This window comes from Ciconia boyciana, chromosome 6 (genome assembly GCF_034638445.1).
Source record: "Ciconia boyciana chromosome 6, ASM3463844v1, whole genome shotgun sequence".
Lineage (NCBI taxonomy): Eukaryota > Metazoa > Chordata > Aves > Ciconiiformes > Ciconiidae > Ciconia > Ciconia boyciana.
Window position 1 is genome coordinate 44,544,084 of NC_132939.1, and position 24,799 is coordinate 44,568,882.

Sequence of the window (24,799 nt, forward strand, 5' to 3'; positions counted from 1 at the left end):
TTTTCAAAATGTTTTGGGAAAGTGTTTACACTGTTCATTTTCTTCCACAACTAAAGGAAATGGCTTTTAACTCAGTGCATCTAAATGGATTGATGATATTCTTTTTTTGGATACTGTTTTTAAGAACTTGTGCCTGATAATTTATATTGGAGGTCATCCACGAATGCTCAGGTTGCATTTGTAGTTTTTTGATGTTGGTGGTGGTTTGGGGGGGGATTTTTTTGCCTTTTTTTTTTTTTTTTAATTTCAATGTAAAGCAGTAAAATAAATCTCAGTACATGCATTCTATCAATGCTGTTCTTTAATGAGAGTTCGAGTTAGCAGCTATTCCAGCTGGATGAATCAGTCCTTGGGATCTTCACTGTAATGATCTCCTTTCTCCTCAGCATCTGAAGCACACTGAATGGGACCACATGCACAGACACTTGAAAAATAAATGCAAATTCATTACAGCAATGAAGATTCATCAGGACATATGTGCATGTGGATCTCATGACCTAATCTCCTTCCCAATAGTCCAGACTCTTCTTTGGATTTTGGAAGAGTAAAGAAACTGTCTGGAGTTTGGATCTGTCCTGTGGGAGGGTATGGAAATATGCAGGGTAAATGTTTCAGACCTTTATTAAAAACATGTTGAGCTCCTTTACAGAGGGTGTATGTGCCTTGTGAGTAGTTACCATGTGGGCATTACATCCTGCAGAACCACATTTACAGAAATAGTAATTGTGTCTCCAAATTGTGTTCATATTAGCAATTAAATTTCTGTTTTTTTCTTTATAAATTACAGATTCATAATTTACCAAATGCTGTGAAGGATATAAACAGAGCCATTCATCTTTATCCGAATAAATCACAACTTTGCATGTTAAGGTAGGAAAGTGATTAGCCGAGAACTTCACAGATATCTCACTTTTGAAAAAAAATCCATTTGGAATGCTGTTGGTAGATGCCCTTGTATTCTTTGAAACCTGCTCTGAATGGGTTTTAAATAATATAGTATTTTCATAGAATTTTCAAACCTGAAGAACTTTATCTGCATAGTGTCACGCAGCTATTTTAATTGTTACCTTGGAGGGAGGAACCTTGTTTTGTATATAGGATTCTGCTCTTTGAGGTACATACAGTTTCTGGAGAAGAAGTAGTATATAGGTGCCATGACAAAAAGCAAGTCTGATCTTTTAAAAAATTAATAATTTTAAATGTTTTCCCCAGGTGGATGGGTCCTTCACTGATTTGTTTGCAGAATCCACATAATGCAAAGAATGTGAAGGATTGAGTTCAGGCCAATTTAGATTTGAACTATTCTTCTTCCCCATCTTCATCCCAGTGAGAAGTAGTGACCTTTACCAAGACTAAAAAATAAATAACTAGATAAAGCTGTTTCCTCCCCTGAAAAGCCGTAAGAACTAAGGAGGAAATGCTAGGATATTATTCCTCAGGTGTATTAGAAGATTTAGTTACTATGTTCCAGTCTATAATACTGTATTTTCCCAGTTTTAAGAGTGGGTTTGCTCAGCTTGTCTCTGAGTGTGGTTTGGCTAGCATGACCTCTTATACTGATGGTCATATCTGAAGAGGCAAAAAATTGTCCTTGAAAACTGAATGTGTCTATCAGCTATGAGTCTGTGGTGGATTTTAGGAACAGTATTATTAAGATTATTGTTGCAGTTCTTGAGATTGTAAGGATTACTATCTGTGGAATCCAAAGAAAATGTATTTTTGTAACTCCTACAATCTGAAGAGAGGTGAGCATATAATTTCTTGGTACTGTGATGTGAGAGAAAAAAATAAAAATTTGACAGATATTTCTGATTAAAAAAAACAAGGAAAAACTTTAGATGTTTTTATTAGAAGACATCATTTTTCCTTTTTCTCTTTTTATACTAATGAAAACATATTTCAGTAGTATTTGCACTTTGAAAGAAATACCTGGAAATAGTTTTACTAATTACATCCAACAAATATTTCATTACAGGGGACAGTATTTAATGGAGTTGAAGAAATATGAGCTGGCAAGTTTATGTATTTACCAACTTGCAGAAATGGATGAAGGTAACATCAATTTCCATCAATTTTCCTAGATAGTGGTGAACCATGGCAACAGTCTGTAACCAAGGAACCATTCAAAAAATTAAGTTCAAGCATGAAAATAGGTTAGTTACCATGAATCAGCTAAAATATAGGAACTTAATATCTAGAGTATTTTGTTTGCATGTCTGAAGCCTTTAAAGGTAATAATGGTGTACACTATTGCCTGTGCTATCACCTGTGATTTCAGAATTTCCTTTATCTTTTGAGTTCTTGTTGTTTTCTATTTCTACGTTTCAATACTGGTAATTTCTGCTTTAAAGGAATATTGAGTAAGGATTCTGTTCTGTACTTATGTACAGTCTTTCCTAACAAAATATCAAATAGCTTTAGAACTGAACTTTCCCAATAGGTTTCAATAGTAAAAATGTTGCAGTATAGTAGTTCCTTGATATGTGCTGGGCATAAAATGGCAATGCTGAGTGCGTCCTGAAGCTCTTGGTGAATCCACATGAATAGCCATACTGTATGAGATTAATTTCCTGTCTGGTAGTGACCAAGAGTGAATACACAGGGCACAAGAATATAAAAACAAAGCAGGTAAATGGTGATACTTTCGCAGAGCAAAGCCTTCTTAGATGTGGAGAGAGGAAGGTAAATATTTGCAGATGTTTAGCAACCAAACTACACTCATTGATAAATAACTGTTCAACTTCAGAATTCTGTAGGAATTTAGTTTACATTTGTATTTTTATGGATGTTAAAACAAGCTTTGATACTCCTATTATTTTAATAGCCTTTTAAAGTTTGCATATCATTTAAAGGTATTTTATACTGGAAAACATATAGGTTGAAGTAAAAGAGATTATTATTTTTCATGGTGGTTTCCTTCCAGAATCTTTTACGTCTCAGCCTGTTCAGCAAGCACTCATTCAGTCATTTTGTCAAAATCACAATAAGGCCATAGAGTGCTTACATGAAGCTACTGCAACTCAACCTGAGCCTTCAATGTTTGTTATTTTAGGAAAAATACAAATGAAAGCCAAGAAAACTAAGGTTAGAAAAGTTTACATTATATATATGCCAAGCAAGACAATGTTTTTCTTTATGTGTTCTTTTAATATTTTATGAAATGTGCTAGTATGTAAATAAACCTTCAGAGTACCTCATGGTTTAAATTATAAGACCACCTGAGTAAGAATTTTCAACAACAGCACTAATAGTTCAGCATAAATCTAGGCAATTTTAGTTTTAAAACATTTCAGATGATAAATTAAAAGATAGTTATGTAGATTGAGGTCCATTACATGTTATAATTTTGCTTCTTTTGAAATAAAATAATACGGAGGTATGTCTAGCATGTTTTGTCTAACAATGCAGTACAAAAGTTTAAATCATGTATGTGAACTGAATATATAACGTATAGTTACAGGTATTTTCTCAACTTTGTGAATATTTATGTCATAGTGTTTAACCAATATTGTCACTCCTCTGAGTCCTGCAGTTAGCAATATTTGAGGCCTGCAGAATTGTTGAAATTGGCAGTATGGATTAGCTGTTTCTTTTTGTACAGTCCTATTTGTTTATACAAAAAGTACAGAGTCCTTTTTCCTAAACACAGTAGCAGCAAGCAACAGGTAGATTCATAAAACCTTGAATGTACCTATCTGTTGAGTTCTGTGTTTGAAATGCGCAGTCTTTCTGTTTCCTCTTAGCCTCGTTGTTTGCAGGTTCTTTTTAAATGAAAAGGTGTGCACTTTGCAAAAATTATACTCCTGCTCCCTGGGCTTGTACCAGATAAAACCTCGTGATCCATTCAGCTTTTTTCGTTAGGTTGGGGAGGTTTATTTGTCTCAAACCATAATGGGACATTACTAGTTCCGCTGTCTTTGAAAGAATGCTGTCAAAGATGGTGATCATTGGTATGCTCCAATTCAACCCATTTCAGTTGTCATGGTTAAAAGGATGTGTATTAGAGTAATTCCCTGATTTCTCAGAGTGCTTCACCCAGAGGTGAGGACTTGCATTGCCACCTGTCCTGGAGAGGAATGACACAATACTCTCAATATGGGAAAATGATCAGACTTCAGGCTATAATGCCCTGAGAATCAGCTGTGCCTTTAGAATTATATGTGAGTGAGTTCAGGTATCTATAGTTCTTTTTCCTCTTAAAATAAGAGTATTTTTGAATGTAGGAATAGAGAAAAACGATTTTTAAATAGCAGTAAATGCAGACCTGTTTCGTTTAAAACTTCTACTACCTTGACAACTTAAGGAGGCAGGTGTAGTATTTGCAGATGGCTCTATAGGCACCGGTATTTCAAAATTATTTTTTCCGAACAAATACTTCTTCATCTTGAAAGACTCACTTAAGAAAAAAATGCTATAATTCTTTTACTCTTCTTGATATTGAAACTTTAAACTGTGGTCCCTTCATAAGCCATTCCTCAGCCTTTGAGGATTATCTTGAACAGTTCTTAATTTTTTGGTTGTTTTCCTTACACTATCCTTTAAACCAAAGCATTATTAATTATGCATAAATTATTGCCCAGATCTATGAGACATGGTAAGATTCTGAGAGGCTATTCACTTAAGATCCTTCAATGCCTATACAGATTGATCCTTTCAATATATTTCTTAATGGTTATTAAATTTAGTAAGTTGTCTATGGAATAAACAGTTTGTCATTATTTACATAAAGAAACCTGTAGCAAGTACTTCATTATCGTCAGACTCCATCAAAAGGTATCCTTTTCTTCCTGAGGAAATGAATGTAAGTAAAATTAATAAATAGTTATAACTAACTATGTACCTAAATAACAGTATAAATGAACTGTATGTTATTTCTAGATCATGTACATCAGCTACTTTGTCATATATAAATAAAACTCAGGAATATTTATCCATTTTTCTAATCAGTTATTAATATGAACCATTTAGGGATCAAGAGTGTGTCTAACTCCAGCAACATCAAGGAACACTAGACTAGTCATTTTCACAACTAATGTTCCAAAGAAGGACTGAGAAAAAAACATTTAAAAATACTTTAAAATGTCTAACAAATCTTGCAGATTTTCAGTTAAGTGCTTTACAACTATTAATATTATCTGTATTGCAGGATGCTGTAAGAAGTTTTAAAAAAGCTGTGAAGCTCCTGATGACCTCAGCAAAAATCCTGCCTAATACATTTGAGGCTGCAGAAATGTATTATCTCACAGGCCTGTGTTACATGGAGCAAAAAAGTTTATTACAGGTTGGTATTAATTATATAGAATATATTAGCCTTTGACTCCACTGTTTGTAAACAACAACTATGATAACTGAGTGAATGATTTCAATATTTTAAACAGCCTCCACTGCCTTTATCAATTTTCTTTTGAATTCATGATGTACATTAGACTGTCTTGCAAGTTTGTGAGTCATTTTTCCAGTGCTAATGTTATGATTTTTTTAATGTGTGTAATTAATTGCTATTCTGATGGAATAAAAAAACTACATGAATTTCTTACCTGTTTATCAGTGTCTTCACAGATCTTATAGACAAACAACACTCATATAGGAGTATCAGTGGCTTAGTGAATTGGTAGTAAACTTGGACAAAGGAATTCCTAGATTATTGTATTATGGATTTGGTTGTACTTGTTAACTGTTTTTTATATTACTGTAGCTCATAACACCCCTAGCTGGTTCTCTTTGGCACTTAATATATGATACTTAAGAAATAAACTGTGTTACCAAAGAAAAACATATTTCCCTTCTTTCAACAAAATCAATACTTTTAACTGTATTAGAGACTTCTTTGTTGAAAACTACTGAAAGCCTATCAGTGAGCTTTGTGGCAGGCCTAGTGTGAGTTAATGCAAATGTTTCCTATGTTGATATTTTAATAAATATCTTTCAGTTGTTGATTTGCTAAAAGGCTCAAGACAGAAACTAGAAACATTTGAAATATCAGAATTTCACAGGGAAGAGAACAGTTTCTTGCCTTGTCTGCTTCCAACCCCATTTGTCAAAAGTGATATTCTGGTGGAAGAAGGCTGTCAAAATTGTCTGAAATATCTAATGAGGTAATACATGACAGTTGCAAAAGGTGACTTTCTGTGTCAATGTACATCTGATATTACAGCTGTAGGTCCTGGAAAAGCCCATGACTTTGTAAGCTAATGTACAATGTAGAGGAAAAAAATATCTGGATGGATTTTAAAGGAGTTGTATACTAGCCATGTTAATCCATTGTCCATTATAATAAACAAATTCACTATTTCAGCTCTATAGACGGAAGACCATGTGCTTGGTTAAACTTTTGCAGTGTCACAGAAGAAATGAGATTATTAAATCAGTTAGATTGTGCCTCCTTGAGGTTATGATAGTATTAGGTAGGGTGTTAATCATTACAAAATTTTAAGTAGCAGTAAATGGATGAAAGTGATAAAAAACAATGCAGGTACATGGTGGGTTCCAGCTGCAAAGATAAGTCATACCTAGCTATACAAAAGAATCAGTTAGCCTATGGTTTCAGCTGAACAAACAGACCATATTTAACCCACATGATATGTCATCCTTTTAGGCCCGTGATGCTTTTAGTATGGCTATCAGACTACATTCAAGTTACCCTGATGCTTTTTATCAGCGAGGGCTGTGTAGAATGCAGCTCAGACAAGCTAAGTGCATCAGAGATTTCAATCGAGCAGTTGCCCTTTGTCCATCACATTTCCAGGTAATAGAAAGACTCCTGATAGTTTGTTTCTGTGAGGCATTTTTGGATGGGTTCAAAGACTGACAGGTTTTGCATTTAAGGGTGTATTGCCTTGTAATCTGCCAGCAAGGACATGGCAAGCATTAAATAAAAGAAATTAGAAGCTTCATAAGATGTATGTTTTTATAAACTTGTAATTTCTGTCTTCTATTTCACCCTTGTTTTATAATGTTAAACAAAGCTGTTTTTTTACCATGTCATCATTCTGTCTTCATCTCTACAGGCATACATGAGTCGTGCTGCTTACTATGGAAGTAAAGGTAGATACTCTAAGGCAATTCTGAATTGCAATGAGGCGATAAAAATTCTTCCTAACAGTGTGCGAGCTTATTTTTACCGAGGAACTTTAAAGTATCAAAATAAGGTGGGACTGTCTTTATTGTTGTACTTTTGCATTCTCCCTTAAAACTTAATGTATCTTACTCGACACTTTAGAATGGTGAAATAATGGTAAAAGTGTTGCTGATGGAAACCAGGAATTCCACTTGATTACTATGCTTTCAGTTCCCCGTTGAAGCTACTCTCTGGTTGTTCTATGTAACTGAAAATGACTGATGGGTTTGAGAAGCTACTGAGCATCTATCTGGTTATTCCCCTGTTAAGTTCCACAGAATAGATTCTTACCTAGTGACAGAAGTACCCAAACTCCACAAAAGATACCTTCTGTGTTAGGTTAAGATATAAAATGTAAGCTAGTAAAATTAAGGATTGATTATGTATTGCAGTATATGGATGGGATGTAAGAAAACACTAAGAATGTTTGTTTGCCCAGTCTTTGCACAAATAGAGCTTCTGAAGAAGTGCTCCCACTGCAGTGAGGACTGCAGTAAGTAGTCCGTAGAGGACATAGTGAAATGGTTGGATGCCTTCCAGTACTGATGGAAAACCAAAATGTAAACCTATAAAATAAAATTTTACAATAGGCTATTATTTGAGGAAGAATATGTAGTGCTGTGAACTCTGAATTACAATTTATACATAGTGTTTTTTCATTTGCAGACATTTCAAGCTGCAATTGAAGATCTTTCAAAAACTATTGACCTCAACAAAACCTGCATTGTGGCACATTATAACAGAGCTGTCTGTTATCATGAAATAAAGGAGTTAAAAAAGGTATGGTATTAAATTTTTTGTCAACATCACATGAGCACTCAGTTGTTCATATTAGCTAGTAACCTGTTATTGACAATTAGTCAAAATTTCTGACCTCTTGCAATGTCTCCCTGAATGATTGGTGCTCTTCAGGAAATTGTTTAAAAAAATGGCTTTTTAGTGTCTACTATCATATTAATTGCATTTGATATCCCTTTGAAAATATAAGAACTATATCCAGAAGAAGACTACATCAAAATAGGGATTTGGACTACATCCAACCCACATTCACAGCCCTGTTTTTTGGATGTGTTTATACTTCTGTCAATTTGCCTGTGAGCTGCCTCTGAGTGTTTCTGCTTTCTACCTTTGTTATAAAGCAAAGGCACAACACGGCACACAAAGGCACTGTGCAGCTTCAGACTGGGAACACAATTATGTTGAACTGTCTTTTTGATGAGGCCTATTTTCTGAGACAGGGCTAGTTTCTAAGTATTTGAGCTTGGATGTCTCGAGTCAAATCGATCTTGGGCAAAGGTCATTTGTGCTTAGAGGTTAATTGGCCAAGAATGATGCAGATGGGTAAAGAAAAATAGGTGATTACAGTAATTGAAGGTAAAAGTTTAAGAAGTGAAAATGATAGTTCCTTCATAAATAAGGTATTATAAAAGTTGTTCTTTGCTATCACTTTCCAGAAAAGCCACTTAAAGTACAAGGGAAGTTGCAGGAAAAATGTGGTATGTTATTGACAGAAAAAATTTACTAGATCTAACAAGAACTGGATTGTTTTCTTTAAAGCTGTTTCTAATATCTAGCTTAGTTTAGAATTGACAAAGAATAGAACTTCTCTTAAGTGGCTAGTATATGGAATACTCCAATCAACGTCATTTTTGTCATATTAGCTGTAAACTGTCTAGTTATTCTTAACTATACTATATAAATTCATCCTTCAGGTGAAAAAAGAGGCTAGAACTTCTTCAGATCAAGCATTGTTGAAATACTGTTCAGTTTTGATAAATTTGAGAATTGAGGCTTCTTCAGTCTACCTAGTCGTGTCACTATTTGCTCTTTTACAAATTTTACACCCAAATTTAGCTAATACAACTAGTGCTTAGGTTTTTCAATAACAATAAATTATATTTGAAGATGCTTAATTTTAAAAGTACCTTACTTTGACATTAATTCATGACTAATTAATCTAGAATAATATGTTGGGTTTTTTAATAAGAATTTGGACGTAAAATTTATCAGTAGAAGTAATTAAGATTTATTTCTAACTCTGAAATTTATATAATGACAAAATAAGTTTTAATTATGTCTATTGAATATATTTGTATTATCTTTGCTTCTGTACTTTAGGAATGGGTATCTATGTAATTATAGAAGGCTCCAAATTCAGTTAAATTCAATCTGGAAACAGTGAAACATTGGAATAGCCACACTGAAGTCTGTGCATATCCACATGATTTGTAGGAATTTGAAAGTGTGTCTTTAAAATTTTGAAGTATCATTGTATCCCTCTGAACAAATTATCATTTCAAATCCATTTTATGTTTTTGTAGGCTTTGAAAGATTATGGAATTCTTCTTCTGCTTGAATTGAGTAAGGAAATAGCTTTTAAAGTGTTAATTAATCGTGGACTACTCTACATGGAACTTGGTGATTATGCTAATGCATGTGAGGTACAAAATCCTTCTTTGAGTAAAGGAAATTTAGAATTTTCTGTTAAATGTAAGCTATTGCTGATATAAAGACCAGCTTGACAGTTTTTATATTCTTCTGACATAGTTTGTGCCCAGTTCTCATTTGCTCAACACCTAATGCCAGTCTGGCTGTGAAGATGCAAATAAAGTGCAATTTTACAATTTTATGCTGCTAGAGTTAAACATGGGAGTTGCACAAAATTTAGTAAGCAAGAACCTGATTTTTCCTTCTTTTTTTAATCTTGAAGTAATTTATGTTGTGTCCAAATGAGTACTAATTCATTGCAGAAGCCTAAGTAAATGGAGGTTCTGATTGAGTGGGCTTGTTTTGTTCCTCTGTGTGTGTGCGCGTGTGTGTGTCAATGACCATTTTTGTTGAAAGGGCAGGAAGGGTCCAACCTCAAGATAAGTTTCTTAAATGTAAGAAAATATTATGTGTTTCTGACACCGACTCACAGTGCAGATGACTCTCTCATTCCATGGGACTCCATCTCGTATAGCAATAGCAGGCTTGAAACCTAACAATGTTAAACATTACTCTTTCACACACATGGGTTTTTATTTTTTAATTTTAAATAGTTTTTAAGTTTTCTAAAAGTTTTCATTTTTTTTTAAAAGCAGGGGTATTTATTTTCAGTATAACTGGTGCATTCATTGCTTCCATTGTGGGCTAGTAACTTTAAAATGTGTTATCTTTTTCATGTGATAGCAACAATTTCAGCACAGGCATTCTAAAAATTGAGTAATATTTCTTATTTGCAAATAAAAAGTGAAGAATGAATATGAATCCCATTCCAATGACCCAGAAATGTCCTATTGGAAGTGCACAACAAAAGCTCTTTACAGTTGGTAGACCTTGCATAGAAATAATTTAAGTAGAAATATTGTGTTATTGGTCTGTTATGCTTCAAGATGCAGTTGATCAGAATAGTTCAGAAAAGAGGCTGAGGTGGTACAAACTGGTATGTAAGGCCAGTAGAAAGACTGGGGCAGAACCAGCAGGATGAGCAAAAAGTTATTTGAATGGATTGTACTGAAGACAAATTTACAAAATGGTAATTGAACAACAGACACAAAAATAAAACAGCTAATTTAAGAAAAACATCAGTGACTATAAATATGCTTGAGACCTTCTTATGTATCAGTTCTGATAAGATTTTATTACAGGGAGTGTATCTGTATACATGTATAGTACTGGTTGAATTAGGATATAATTACTTAAGCACAGATACATATTACTTGAAGTGAATGTATTCCTGAATTGAGTACACTGGAAGAAAAAGGAAAAGTTACAATTCAGTCTATATAAGATCTGAGTTGCCATATAGAGGTGTCTTTTTCCTGTTGATTCTGTGAAGTGTGTGGTTACCTGTGAGGATAGCACCGTTGGTTTAAGTAAACCAAACCCGGTCCTTGGAACTTTGGTCCTGCTTTTGCTCTGCTCCATACACAAAGCAGAGTGTATACTCCAAATTGTGCACATGAAGAATCCCATTAGCTTTGCTGGGTATTCTTTGAAAGGCTTTGCTGGATGGGAACACTGTCTCTCAGTAGTTTTTTAAAATCATACCTATAATTTTATGATAGTGTGTTCACCAAAAGAGAGGTTTCATTTTAACAAAATACAAATATATATATCTGCACATAATTATTTTGCCACTTGTATAATTCTAACAGTACTAAAATCTTCCACACTTTTTTATTTTTACAATTTGAACAAGTAAAAAATGCTAAGTTGTAGTTCAGTGGATGCATCATCTAAACCACTGCTGCTACATACTGATTGCTTTCCCATGCAGAAGCCTAAAGTGCATCCTTACATCATAATTGAAATGACTGTATTTGATTTTTAAAAGCACCTGTACAGTTTTTACAAGTGAACCACATATATCAAAACCACAAGCATTTTGAAAAATGTTCTGAATGTTAGTAAAAGGCAAAAGTCAAAAGCCCTGTGAAGTCTTTCACTGGAACATTGTGCATAGAATCTCCCAAAGCACAAATGAGTTTGGTTTACTACATTTGTCAAAGTAATAACAGAAAGTAACTAGATAATTTTATTAGTGGAAGAATTCTATTGAAATTGCATATAGCAAAATTATTTTCAATATATATGTATTTAATAATAGCAGCTGAGGTACAGTATTTCTATTAAAAACAAACAAACCCCCAACTTTCTGGAAGGTTTTGTTTCTGGAAAAGTTGCCTCCACCTTTGTAGGAAATACCATGATACCACATAACTTTGCAGATTTTATTCTATCCAAGTCTGGAACAAGAAGTATGAAAACAGTTAAATACATCTGCAGTACTTCTGAACATATAATGCCTTTGTCAGAAGTCATCTCCCTTATATAAAGAAGTATAAAATTGTTTAGCTAAAACCACAGTTGTAAGTGAAGTGAAACAATACCAATTTGCATGGTTTAATGTCTGTTCTTTTCAGGACTTTAAAGAAGCAACGTTGCTTAGTCCAGATGATAGCCAGATCTTTCAAGCTATTGGAATCTGCTACCATCGGTAAGATATGTAGTTTTGTTTGTTAGAGAGTAGAAAAATGAAATAGTTCCTGTGCTTTATATTCCTGTTCGCCTTTTCACATTGAGTACACTGAGAACTGGGGGAGGAGAAAATGGTAAAGAGGAATGGAAAAAAGAAAATTAGATATTTTTCAAGTTTAACAACTGGTATTAAAATCTTCTGGTATCAAGCAACTATGTGTTCATGACAGCGTGAGAAGGAAATACTAGGATGATAAAATAGAACCAAGAGAAGGACTGAAAAAGAAAGAATTAAGAGATAAACAGAGTTGGGTTGGTTTGTTCAGAATTAGTTAGGATGTAATTTCTGTTTAAATATGCACTTTATCCTTTAAAGAAAAGCAAAAGCCTCAATGGTCTTCCTTGCCTGAATTTTTTATTTGGAAATTCTGAAGTGTAGTTTCATCAAGATGAGGTTTGTTTAGAAAGACTAAATTAAATCTGTTAATCACTTAAAATAGATATAAATTGAAAGAAATAAGATGTACATTAGTATCTTTGTCTACTTATCATAGTGGCACTTGGAGTTGATAGCTCCTATTTCACACAAATATTACCTATGATAAAAAGGAAATTTTAATAGCTATCTGCCTATTAGTTTAGTCTAATTTATTTTATTCTACAGTTACTCTGCCATCTATCACTGCCTAACCTTGTTGCTGCTGAGGTAGTGTGGAAGTGGACATATTCAAGATTGTAGCATCAAAACTTCTTGTGTTACTATACCTGTAGTTAGGACATAACTGGCTCCATCTTTCGCAGTGTCTGGATGATGTAGAACTCACACAGGAATGCTGAGTTCTGCTTCTAAGAACTGAGCATATGATTTTGGTGCCCATGTCTATATTCAACTGTCAAAAGGAGTCACTCAGCTGTATAACCCGTTTTAAGATGCATTTGGGATCCATCCTGCAGTCTCTAACCTCATGACTGCCTATCAACAGGATTGGAAGGAAGTCCTAATTTGTTTTTGCAACAAGCGTTGTGCTTTTAAAAAGCATTTGGTTTACGACCCTTAAAGTTATTTGTTAGCTAAATATATTTAATCTTTCCTCTTTTGGTAAAGAAGTCAGGCTGTACTTCAGGTAGACACAGGTAGTTCATATTCAAACAATATATTATCTTTTAGTATCATCTTGGTAAAATTATTTTGTACTTTGATGCATTAAAGTGTTTGCTTTATGTGTGAAGATACTTACTAGCATTCATTGACGTTTCAGGTATTTAATCCTTTTCATTCCTACGCAGTATACCTCAGATGCATCAAGTTTTATCTAAGGATGGAGTTCCACATTTGGCTTACTCTTAGACCAGAGTGGTCTGTGCTTAGAACCCTGAATATTGTTTCTTTTTACCCTGCAAGTTTAGCATAGTTTGGATAAGTTCAAGAATTGGTATGAGAAAAAACAGAGAGAAGGCTTGTACTAGAAGTAAATTATTTATGGCTGAAACATCTGTGCCTGAATACACTACCAAAACCATGTTTGGTCATGACATTTGGACAGCATGAATGACTTGGATAAAATCTCTCTGTTGAGTACAGCTGTTGAAAAGGTGAAATCTTGGCCCAGCAAAAGTTAATGAGGGTTTTGCTGTTTTCTTCCTCAGGCCAAGGAATTCAAACTGAAGTCTGCAAGGTCTTACACTGACTACCTTCACTGTTATAACCATCAGGGAGCACATACAGAAAGAACTTAAGTGGGGGGAGGGAAGTGTCCCTTTCAGTCAGAATTGAACTACTTTCAGTGGGCATTATGGGGTAGTATTTGCTGATCATTCATAAATTGAGAATTTTATTTATAGAATTTTTAAACAGCAAACATTAATATCTCTATTTTTAGACTTCATGAGTTTGAAGAAGCTGTGAGATCATTTGACCAGGTTCTCAAACTAGATCCTGTTTCTGTGGATAGCTATGTTGGACGAGGAAATTCGTACATGGAAAACGGACATGAGGCTGGTTGTAAACAAGCACAGAAAGATTTCCTGAGAGCAATTCACCTGAATCCAAAGTGTATAAAAGCAAGAATTTGCTTGGGATACAATTTGCAGGTAACACACCAAAATTCATTGTCAATGCTATGTTTAATCAAAGAAAATAACATCAATCTTATATGCATACATTTAGATAATACATAAAATAATAATAATAAACATAATCTATGTACTTTAGACAAGGCCTATGGCGTCTTCTTTCTTTTTAAGTAAATGGGTAGACCGTTATTTTCTTTTCACTTTTGTGCCCAATATTCTTGGAGTTCTGCTCATTGAATAATGGAATTTGCATATATGGTTCTCTGATAAACTAACATTAAGAACTGGTGTGTTTTGTGTGTATGTGCTGTTTACTGAAGTAAAAAGCAGACAAAGTGTTGACAAATCTGTGTAAAACAAAATCTTGTATGTCCTAATTATCCAAACTGCACTGTTACCAAGGGATTTTAGCAGATTTGCCAACGGCCTTATGTATAATGACCTCTGAAAACTGCTTAGAAGGCCAGTGACACCCTGGGCTATGTTAGGAGCCACATTGCCAGAAGGTCGAACGAGATGATCCTTCTCCTCTTCTCAGTACTGGTGAGGTCACATCTGGAGTACTGTGTCCAGTTCTGGGTTCTCTAGTACAAGAGAGACGTGAACATACTGGCGTTCATCCAGTGAAGGGTCACTAAGATGATTAAGGGTTTGAAGCATCTGTCATACAGGGATAAGGGAAAGAGAGATGAAGGCTTAAGGGGGACTCTTATAGATAGGTATAAATATCTGATGAAGGAGTATAAATAAAGTGGAGCCAGCCTCTTCATCATGGTGCCCAGTGACAGCACAGGAGGCAATGGGCACAAACTGAAATACAGGAAATTACATTTAAACATCAGAAAACTTTTTTTTTTTACTGTGAGGATGATCAAACACTGGAACAGATTGCACACAGAGGTTGTGGATTCTCCATCCTTGAAGATATTCAAAATCTAACTGTACGTGGTCCTGGGCAACCTGCTCCAGCTGACCCTGCTTTGAGCAGGGGGTTGGTCTAGGTGATCTCCAAAGATCCCTTCCAAACTCAGCCATTCTGTGATTTGATGATGTAGAAGGGATAACACTTGCAGTTAAAACAGTTGTGACAAATACATTACATAGTTGCAAAGATGAGTATTGCATAAATAACAAGATATTTGAAAATTAACAAGATATTTGAATTAATTTTTTCTGTAATTTAGTTAACTGCATTTGTAAATAGCATACTTCCATTCTCTGCTCTATGTTTTTTAAGTGGGACCATTAGTATGTTGTCATTTCTTGTGTTTCTTATTGTGGACACACTGCAATTCATTTCAGGCCCTTGGAAAACTTCAGAGAGCATGGAGCCAATTTACAGTTGCCATTTGCATTGATCCAAAATGCCATGCTGCATATGATGGAAGAGCTTCAGTCTGTCTTCAAATGGGTGAAACTTTTTCTGCATTTCAAGATACAAATGCCTCTCTAAAGGTAGATGTTAGCTTAAAGTGACTTTACTAAAATCAACCTGTTGCTATGAAGCCAGCCGATATTGTACATTGATAGTTGCCAATTTAGATTAGAAGGTGCAATTAATTTTTTTTTTAAAACAAATGTATCTTTGAAAACCAGAATAAATTAATGTAGAAGTGTAAATTTTCCCTGAGTAAGAATGCATCTACGTTTTCCTTTCAGCTCACTACAACTGCTCCTCTGCTAACAAATCGGGGTGTCATCAATCAGTTAATGGGTTATCTACCCTGTGCCATGAAGGACTATCAACAAGCAATTTCTGTTGACCCAAACTATGCATTAGCCTATTTCAATGCAGCAAATATCTACTTCCATAATCGACAGTTTTCACAGGTAAGTCTACAGTCTTCAGAACTTTTTTCCTTGAATAAATAATGTTGGCATAAAGCTGTCTTTAAGTATAATTAACATGAAGCTTTCTTACATTGAATTTCATGGTCCTCTACCAGGAGATGAATTAATCTGTAGTAATTATTAATAAATAATTGCCTTGCTACTATGTATTTTATCATTGATATGAATGAACTAAGATTTATGACAGCTAGGATACACATCACAAAAATTTGTAAATAATTCAGATACCCAAATCCTGCTGATGTTTAGTAACTTTCCCCCCTGGCCTAACTCCCATACATTAAATAACTTGCCCAGATTCACTATAGCACCATGACAAGGAAAATGAAAAGAATCTCCTGCTGATGAACTTTAATCAAGAAATCAGATCTTCTTCCTGTTACCACAGTAACTTTGGAATTTTAAATCACCTAATTCTGCTTAAATATGGTGGGTGTCTTCAAATACAGAAGAGTTGGATACTAAAATTCCTCTTGTGAGAGAATTTGAAATCTGTTTGAAGGCAAGGACTATTTATTTTTCTTTGTGTGAGGAGGCCCCTGCAATGATTTTTCCTTTGGTCTTCCAAGTCACGTTTCTTGGGCATAGGCTCAGGCTTCTGTATGATTGGAGCTCTGTGGTCCAGCAGCTGTGGAAACCCAGAACCAGCATGGATGCTTCAACACATTTCATCTACTTGAATTAATTCTCTCCTAGAGTTGCATCTGTAAACACTTCAGCTTGCAGTTCACTTATTAAGGAATTCACCATGTATGGTACAGGCTTGGCATATGATTTTAAACCTAGATTGTACTTCATAGAGCACAAGAAATAGATCATATAAGAAAAAAATCTAATGTTCTTGTACGTTTCTCTAAGTTAGATCCCTTGTTGCTCTTGAGCATTAGTTAGACTTGGATCAGAAATTCCTTAGGAGTCCAAGGTCAGGGCCCTGCATATGGCTGCTTCTGTGATCATGTAATCTCTTTTCTTATGCATCTGGTATCATTCTTCCATGACTGGTTTTGCATAGGCTGTTCTTCCTCTTTAGTGTGTTTCTGTGACTCCTTACTGTCTCACAGAGGCTGTCTAATTATGAAGAAGCAAGCTCAAGAACAGGTGTTGCATTATAAACTATTTTCTATGTTAATTCAAATTTGCCTTAGTGTGTAGCTTATTTCTTCTGCTACAATTACAATTCAACATAAACAGCTGTTATTTTTCAAAAGTGTGTCTGGGTGGTGATCGACTTATTTGTGGATAAACACACTGGTGCTGTATATCTCTTTTCTGTGCACAAAGAATACTGAACAGAATGAGTAAAGACTTAAGAATACTAACAGCTTAAAGAAATGAACTGTAACTTACAAGTTGTGCATAAGCCATTTCCTCAAGTTTTAACAGCATACTTTGTCTCCAATTCATGTGTTTTGTAGGCCTATTGCTATTATTCCAAGGCGTTACAACTTGACCCAAGAAATGAATCTGCTGTTATGAATCGTGCTATTACAAATACATTACTAAACAATATTGAAGAAGCAAAAGAAGACTTTGAGAAGGCAATTTGTCTCTGCCCATTCTCCGCAGCAGTGTATTTTAACAGGGCAAATTTCTATAATGGATTGAAGCAATATGATCTAGCTGAGAAAGACATTTCAACAGGTAATCTTTATTTACCTGTCATGATTATGTTTGGTAGCATACTAACAATTATGATAACAATTATGATATGGAATGGAAGAATACAGGCTCTTTAGGAAGGACAGGCAGGGGAGATGAGGAGGGTGTGTCGCCCTCTATGCCAATGACTGGCTGGAGTGCATGGAGCTCCACCTGGGGATGGATGAGGAGCTGACCAAGAGTTTATGGGTCAGGATTAAAGGGAGGGCAGGGACAGGTGACATTATAGTGGGGGTCTGCTACAGGCCACCCAACCAGGAAGACTGAGCGGATGAGGCCCCCTATACACAGATAGCAGCAGCCTCACGTTCACAAGCCCTGGTCCTCATGGGGGACTTTAACCACCCCCATATCTGTTAGAGGGATAACACAGCAGGGCGTGAGCAATCCAGGAGGTTCCTGGAATATGTTGATGATAACTTCCTTCTCCAAGTGATAGAGGAGCCAATGAGGAGAGGTGCTATGCTGGACCTTGTTCTCATCAACAGGGAGGGGCTGGTAGGGAATGTGAAGCTCAAGGGCAGCCTTGGCTGCAGTGACCATGAAATGGTGGAATTCAAGATCCTTAGGGCACCGAGGAGAGCGCACAGCAAGCTCAGTACTCTGGACTTCAGGAGAGCAGACTTTGGCCTCTTCAGGGATCTGCTTGGTAGAGTAACATGAGATAAAGCCCTGGAGGGAAGAGGGGTCCAAGAAAGCTGGTTAATATTTAAGGATCACCTCCTCCAAGCTCAGGAGCGATGCATCCCAACAAAGAGGAAGTCAGGCAAAAACGCCAGGAGGCCTGCATGGATGAACAAGATGCTCCTGGACAAACTCAAACACAAAAAGGAAGCCTACAGAGGGTGGAAGCAAGGACAGGTAGCCTGGGAGGAATACAGAGAAATTGTCGGAGCAGCCAGGAATCAGGTTAGGAAAGATAAAGCCCTGATAGAATTAAATCTGGCCAGGGATGTCAAGGGCAACAAGAAAAGCTTCCATAGGTATGTCAGTGATGAAAGGAAGACCAGGGAAAATGTGGGGCCTCTCCGGAAGGAAACGGGAGACCTGGTTACCTGGGATATGGAGAAGGCTGAGGTACTCAACGACATTTTTGCCTCAGTCTTCACCGGCAAGCGCTCAAGCCACACTGCCCAAGTCGCAGAAGGCAAAGGCAGGGACTGGGAGAATGAAGAACCGCACACTGTAGGAGAAGATCAGGTTCAAGGCCATCTAAGGAACCTGAAGGTGCACGAGTCTATGGGACCTGATGAGGTACATCGTGGGTCCTGAGGGAACTGGTGGATGAAGTTGCTAAGCCACTATCCATCATATGTGAGAAGTCATGGCAGTCCGGTGAAGTTCCCACTGACTGGAAAAGGGGAAACATAACCCCCATTTTTAAAAAGAGAAAAAAGGAAGACCTGGGGAACTACAGGCCGGTCACTAACCTCTGTGCCTGGCAAGATCATGGAGCAGATCCACCTAGAAACTATGCTAAGGCACATGGAAAATAAGGAGGTGATTGGTGACAGCCAACATGGCTTCACTAAGGGCAAATCATGCCTGATGAATTTGGTGGCCTTCTACGATGGGGTTACAGGGTTGGTGGATAAGGGAAGAGCAACTGATGTCATCTACCTGGACTTGTGCAAAACATTTGACGCTGTCCCGCACAACATCCTTGTCTCTAAATTAGAGAGACATGGATTTGATGGATGGACCACTTGGTGGATAAGGAATTGGCTGCATGGTCGCACTCAGAGTTGCGGTCAATGGCTCAATGTCCAAGTGGAGACCAGTGACAAGTGGCGTTCCTCAGGCGTCAGTATTGGGACTGGCGCTGTTTAACATCTTTGGTGACATGGACAGTGGGATTGAGTGCACCCTCAGCAGGTTTGCCAATGACACCAATCTGTGTGGTGCGGTCAACATGCTGGAGGGAAGGGATGCCATCCAGGGGTACCCTGACACACTTGAGAGGTGGTCCCGTGCGAAGCTCATGAAGTTCAACAAAGCCAAGTGCAAGGTCCTGCACATGGGTGGGGGCAATCCGAAGCACAAATACAGGCTGGGTGGAGAATGGATTGAGAGTAGCCCTGAGGAGAAGGACCCGGGGGTGTTGGTTGATGAGAAGTTCAACATGACCTAGCAATGTGCGCTTGCAGCCCAGAAGGCCAACCGTATCCTGGGCTGCATCAGAAGAAGCGTGACCAGCAGGTCGAGGGAGGTGATTCTCCCCCTCTACTCTGCTCTCATGAGACCCCACCTGGAGTACTGCATTCAGCTCTGGGGTCCCCAACATAAGAAGGACATGGACCTGTTGGAGTGAGTCCAGAGGAGGGCCACCAAGATGATCAGGGGGCTGGAGCACCTCTGCTATGAAGACAGGCTGAGAGAGTTGGGGTTGTTCAGCCTGGAGAAGAGAAGGCTCCAGGGAGACCTTATAGCAGCCTTCCAGTGCCTGAAGGGGGCCTACAAGAAAGCTGGAGAGGGACTTTTTACAAGGGCATGTAGTGACAGGACAAGGGGTAATGGCTTTAAACTGAAAGAGGGTAGATTTACATTAAATATAAGGAAGAAATTCTTCACTATGAGAGTGGTGAGGCACTGGAACAGGTTGGCCAGAGAAGTTGTGGATGTCCCATCCCTGGAAGTGTTCAAGGCCAGGTTGGATGGGGCTTTGAGCAACCTGGTCTAGTGGAAGCTGTCCCTGCCCATGGCAGGGGGGTTGGAACTAGATGATCTTTAAGGTCCCTTCCAACCCAAACCATTCTATGATTCTATGATAACAAATTACTTGGCTTTATTTCATGATTCAGAAAGTATGTGCATATTTTTGCTACCTAGTTTTTCTACCTAATTTGATCAGATATTATGATATGATTAAAAAGAGGAAGTTAAAGTAAATATGTGAATTAATTGGGTTTTTTCGTTCTCAAAATTGAAAGAATATGTAAATTAGAAGATAAACTGTTTCATATAATGTGTGTCGTTAGCAGCTGAACAGAGCCCCATTCTAAATGAAACTGTGGCAAGAAGTTATGAGAAAATACTATAATTACCAAGTCTGAAAAATTTTTGTGAGTTTTTGTGTGTGTGTATGTGTTGGGATATCTAGGTGCCTAGAAAATGGCATTCAGGTAGCTTATTCTATATGTAAACATGAAATTTAATGAATGTGCTCTTTGTAGAACAAGTTTTGAAACAGTATTTGGCTTCCATAAGCTTTGCTGTTGGGAATAGACATGGTTCATAGAGAAAAGGAACTGAATCAAACTTTCATCTTGATTTTAGTAAAAACCAAATTTTTTGTTCAGGTTCAAAACAGCTGAGCTATATTACTCCATTGCTGCTTTTGTCATTGCTACTAACATGAGATTCAGCAGCTGTGGATACATAGGCAAACTTCTTCCAGTAACTAAAGCTATGTTTAGTTTGTATTAATTTTATTGAAACAAAAGTTAGTAACGTGACTTTGATTTGACAACACTTGATTGCACAGCTAATGATCTTTTCTGAAAGGATAACTCTTGTTAGATTTTTTTTTTTTTTTTTTTAGAAATCACTTTACTTTTACAGTGGAATTTTTCAAAATAGCGTTTTTACTTCATGGCTTTCATGACTGATATTTTCATAGTGTTAGATGGTGAAAATTGACTAGACTAGGGAGCTGATTGATTTTTCAAAAAATTTTCTCTCTAAAGTAGAATTTTAAAACAGCAGTTTAAGCTTTCCAACAAGTACCTAAATCCTTTTTATACAATGGAGAAACTGGATAAGATATTGGGTTCATTGCTATGTTCCAGAAGTTGGATGGTGGTAGTTTTCTTCTCTAAGATTTTGCTTGTGTTTCAGAGGAAAGCATAGTTTCTGCTGTTAGGGCAAAATTAAAATGGGATTCATAAATGGCATCAAAAAGAGAAAAAAAATATAAACAACTTAGTTGCCTACCTCTTCATGTAAAGTTAATGTATGTAATATGTTTTCTCTTGTGAAAGCATGTCTGGAGAAGAATTTCAGCACTGGCAAAAGTTTTTGGATGATGCTTCTCTTCATAATCATGTGATAATGTTAAAAAAAAAAAGCGCCTAACATTCTATTTCTCATTTTTACAGCATTGTCAATTCAGCCTAATGATGCCTTGATGTATAAATTTAGAGCAGATATTCGTGGTAAGTTGGGTTTCAATAAAGAGGCTGTAGAAGACTACAAACAAGCAATCAGCATTCAAGAACAGATAGATACCATGTGAAAAGATACCAGTTCTCATACCACTTGGGTTCTATTTACAGATTTCTCAGACCTCTAATTAAAAATGTCCAACATGCAAGAAAAATTTATAACTTATCTTCATTTTTATATATTCTGCACACATTTTATTCTCCTAAATAATATAATCACCTTGATTGTGCAAAACTAGCCAGAGTTATTTAAGAATAGAATGCCACATTTAATTTTTGAGTTAGATTGTTCTTTATTTGTTAGTTTCAAGAGATAATTGTGTTGTGTGCAAAATGAAGGACAGAGAAGAGGAATTTATAGGCAAAAGACCTCAACCGTATTGGTTATAGAAGGATACAAGAGACTACATTCCCCCTTCCCCCCCAAATATAAATGCTTACAGTGATGGTAATTATGTGTCACCTGGATCATCTGGGAAATAAAAATTCTAAGATGGCTACCAAATGCTTGTGACTGCTAACTAGGTCTCACTTTCTTCCTGATCTTCCTTCTATACCTCTTCATAAGATTTCCTATTCCCCATCACTCAGATGGTAGGGGAAAGCTATTGTGCAAGGACCATCTGTTGCGGTGTGTGAGAACTACTCCACGAACTGAAATTTGAGAAGGCCATGATTCAGTTTGTGAGTAAAAAAGTTGAGGTTACTTGCTTCCACTTAAATATATTACACAGTGCCAGTTTGAAGAGGCAGGTAAAAATTAATAAATAATATATCATATTTTTGTGTTCTAAGCTGTAAAAATGGGTTTAAGAACAGGATCTCACCTAAACGTGGAGATTGAAATGTGAATCTATGTGACCAAAATTTAAAAATTGTCAGGCCCTACCCATGTACTAAATTCAGCCCCCAAGTTTGGCATAGTATGGTGAAGACAGCAAAAGGATGAAGCAAAACAGATGTCTTTGCCTCAGAAAAGAGAAAAAGAAGGAACAGTAAGGTCTTATTCAGCATGCAAGCAGTCCTGTGGCTTCAGGCAGTGGAAAGATTTCTAAAGGCACAAATGCCACTTCAATGCATAATCCCAGTGATAGAGGAATTGTATGTGTAACTTCAATTTAGGCTTAGATGTAAAATGCTATCAATTTTCCTCTTGAAAAAGGGCAAAAGGAAAAGGTGAGAGGGACCTTCACAAAATAATATACCTAACACATGCTGATATTTGCCTGTAATTACCTAATGTTCTGTATGTGGAATAATCCCTAGATAGTAGAGAATAATCCAGAATAAAATCAAAATTAAATAATCTAATTTATATAAAATTAGTATTAAAGAGTTACATTGGTCTATTTAGCTTTATAACTGACCTTTTTTGGTGGTTTTTTGTGGCTTAAGTGTTGTTTTTTCATTTATGTGCTATTGAGATGAAAGTAAAAAATATTGTCATTGCTTTGTGTCAAAGAGCTGCATTTTATTTTCTCTGAGTACTTAACACATTGCTATATGCTATTTCTGTAAAAATATCTGTTCTTGCATACCTATGCAGTGTATGTTTAGCCAATGTGATAGGCAGTGACTGGAATTCTAGCGTTGTTCTGGTATCTACGTTTTTGCATTTGTAATATCACATTACATTGTAAAAATTCCTATGCTTGTCACCTTATGATACTTGGGTTGAAAAGAAAAGTCCTGTGGAGAGGAAATTCAGAGTATCACAGCTAAGAGCAGTTAACTCGGTAAAGCATTTGACTCCATCCCTACTTTCCTTGACTATCCTCTTATTTGTTGTTTAATATCTAGCATGATAAGACTTTGCACTTGCAAGATCTGTGGTGATAAGTTTGACTGGAATAGATGCATCATAGTTAACATGTATAAAAGTTAAAACAACTTCAAAAAATTCTGTACTTAATTTTTGTTTGTTCATGATTAGTGTCTCTGTTTAAAAATGAATGTTTATAGATATAAACAATAAAATATTTCTAGATGTTATAGGATGTTGCATATTAATATTTCTTTCTAGTATTATACATTAGAGCGTTACTTACTAGAAATCTATTTGGAACGACAGTTTTTCTTAAAATCAAATTAAAATATGTGACCGTGGGATAATCAAAAAACAATTTCTGCTTTTCTGTTCTCCAATAACTTGAAATATGAATTGCTAGTAATAGCTTTTAGAAGTATTAGTTTTACCACAGTACCATAAAAAAAAAAAGGTAGACTGCAACACACAATAGGGAGAAATTCTTTGTGACTATTACAGAATTCAAGAATCAGAATAACTATGTCAGGTCTGATTAGACCATTGTAGCTACATGTTTCTGTAAAGAGTTTTACTCTTCAGAGGTTTTGCTTTTATTTAATGTTGACTGTTATGTTACTAAAGCTAAGTTTGTGAAGTCCAAGGTAATTGAATAATTATTTACTGCTTTTTTGCTCTTGTTCTTTTTTCTTTTTTCTTTACCTTATTTATTTTTGCGGTATCATCACCTACCCAAGTGGATCAAGTGTAATGTACAAAGTATAAATATACGTGTGTCTGTATACGTGTGTGGTTGTTGATGCAAGTTGGGGAATTACTTACCTAGTTTCCTGTATGCACACAAAGTCAAAGTTTGCTTGCAAGATGATGGTGGGTGGTATTTTTGTTCCCTTTCTCCTTCTCCACATGCCTCTTTCAGTGCTCACTTTTATTATCTGAAGAATTGTTTATTGATGAAATTGCTAAATTATGCATGATTCTATGGCCTTTTCCTTTCTTTGACCTCCTTATGAATTACCTGCTGATGGGTTGTGAGATAGTGGTACCCTCATCATGTATAGTGCATCATCAAACTTAAATCAGAATGAAGAGAGGTCAAACCTTTCCCTTGGATCCTTTTCTTGTGATATTCACTGTAGATTTTCTTTAATTTAACCTCTCTTGAATGTCAGACAGAAATGGACACTTAAAAGATTTTTATCTTCACAT

At 36.1% G+C, this 24,799-nt stretch overlaps 1 protein-coding gene across 1 annotated transcript; it reads left to right on the forward strand.

Annotated features, from left to right (window-relative positions):
• The first annotated feature begins 801 nt into the window (after positions 1 to 801).
• LOC140653019 (tetratricopeptide repeat protein 6-like) lies at positions 802 to 23,102 on the forward strand. The gene is made up of 14 exons (XM_072864599.1): positions 802 to 870; positions 1,976 to 2,052; positions 2,924 to 3,084; positions 5,147 to 5,281; positions 6,596 to 6,745; positions 7,008 to 7,148; positions 7,784 to 7,897; positions 9,439 to 9,558; positions 12,025 to 12,098; positions 13,960 to 14,170; positions 15,455 to 15,607; positions 15,812 to 15,982; positions 17,419 to 17,644; positions 21,760 to 23,102. Exons 1-14 carry the CDS (start codon positions 863 to 865, stop codon positions 21,894 to 21,896), a joined length of 1,878 nt encoding a protein of 625 aa, XP_072720700.1. The 5' UTR covers positions 802 to 862; the 3' UTR covers positions 21,897 to 23,102.
• Positions 23,103 to 24,799: the final 1,697 nt, after the last annotated feature.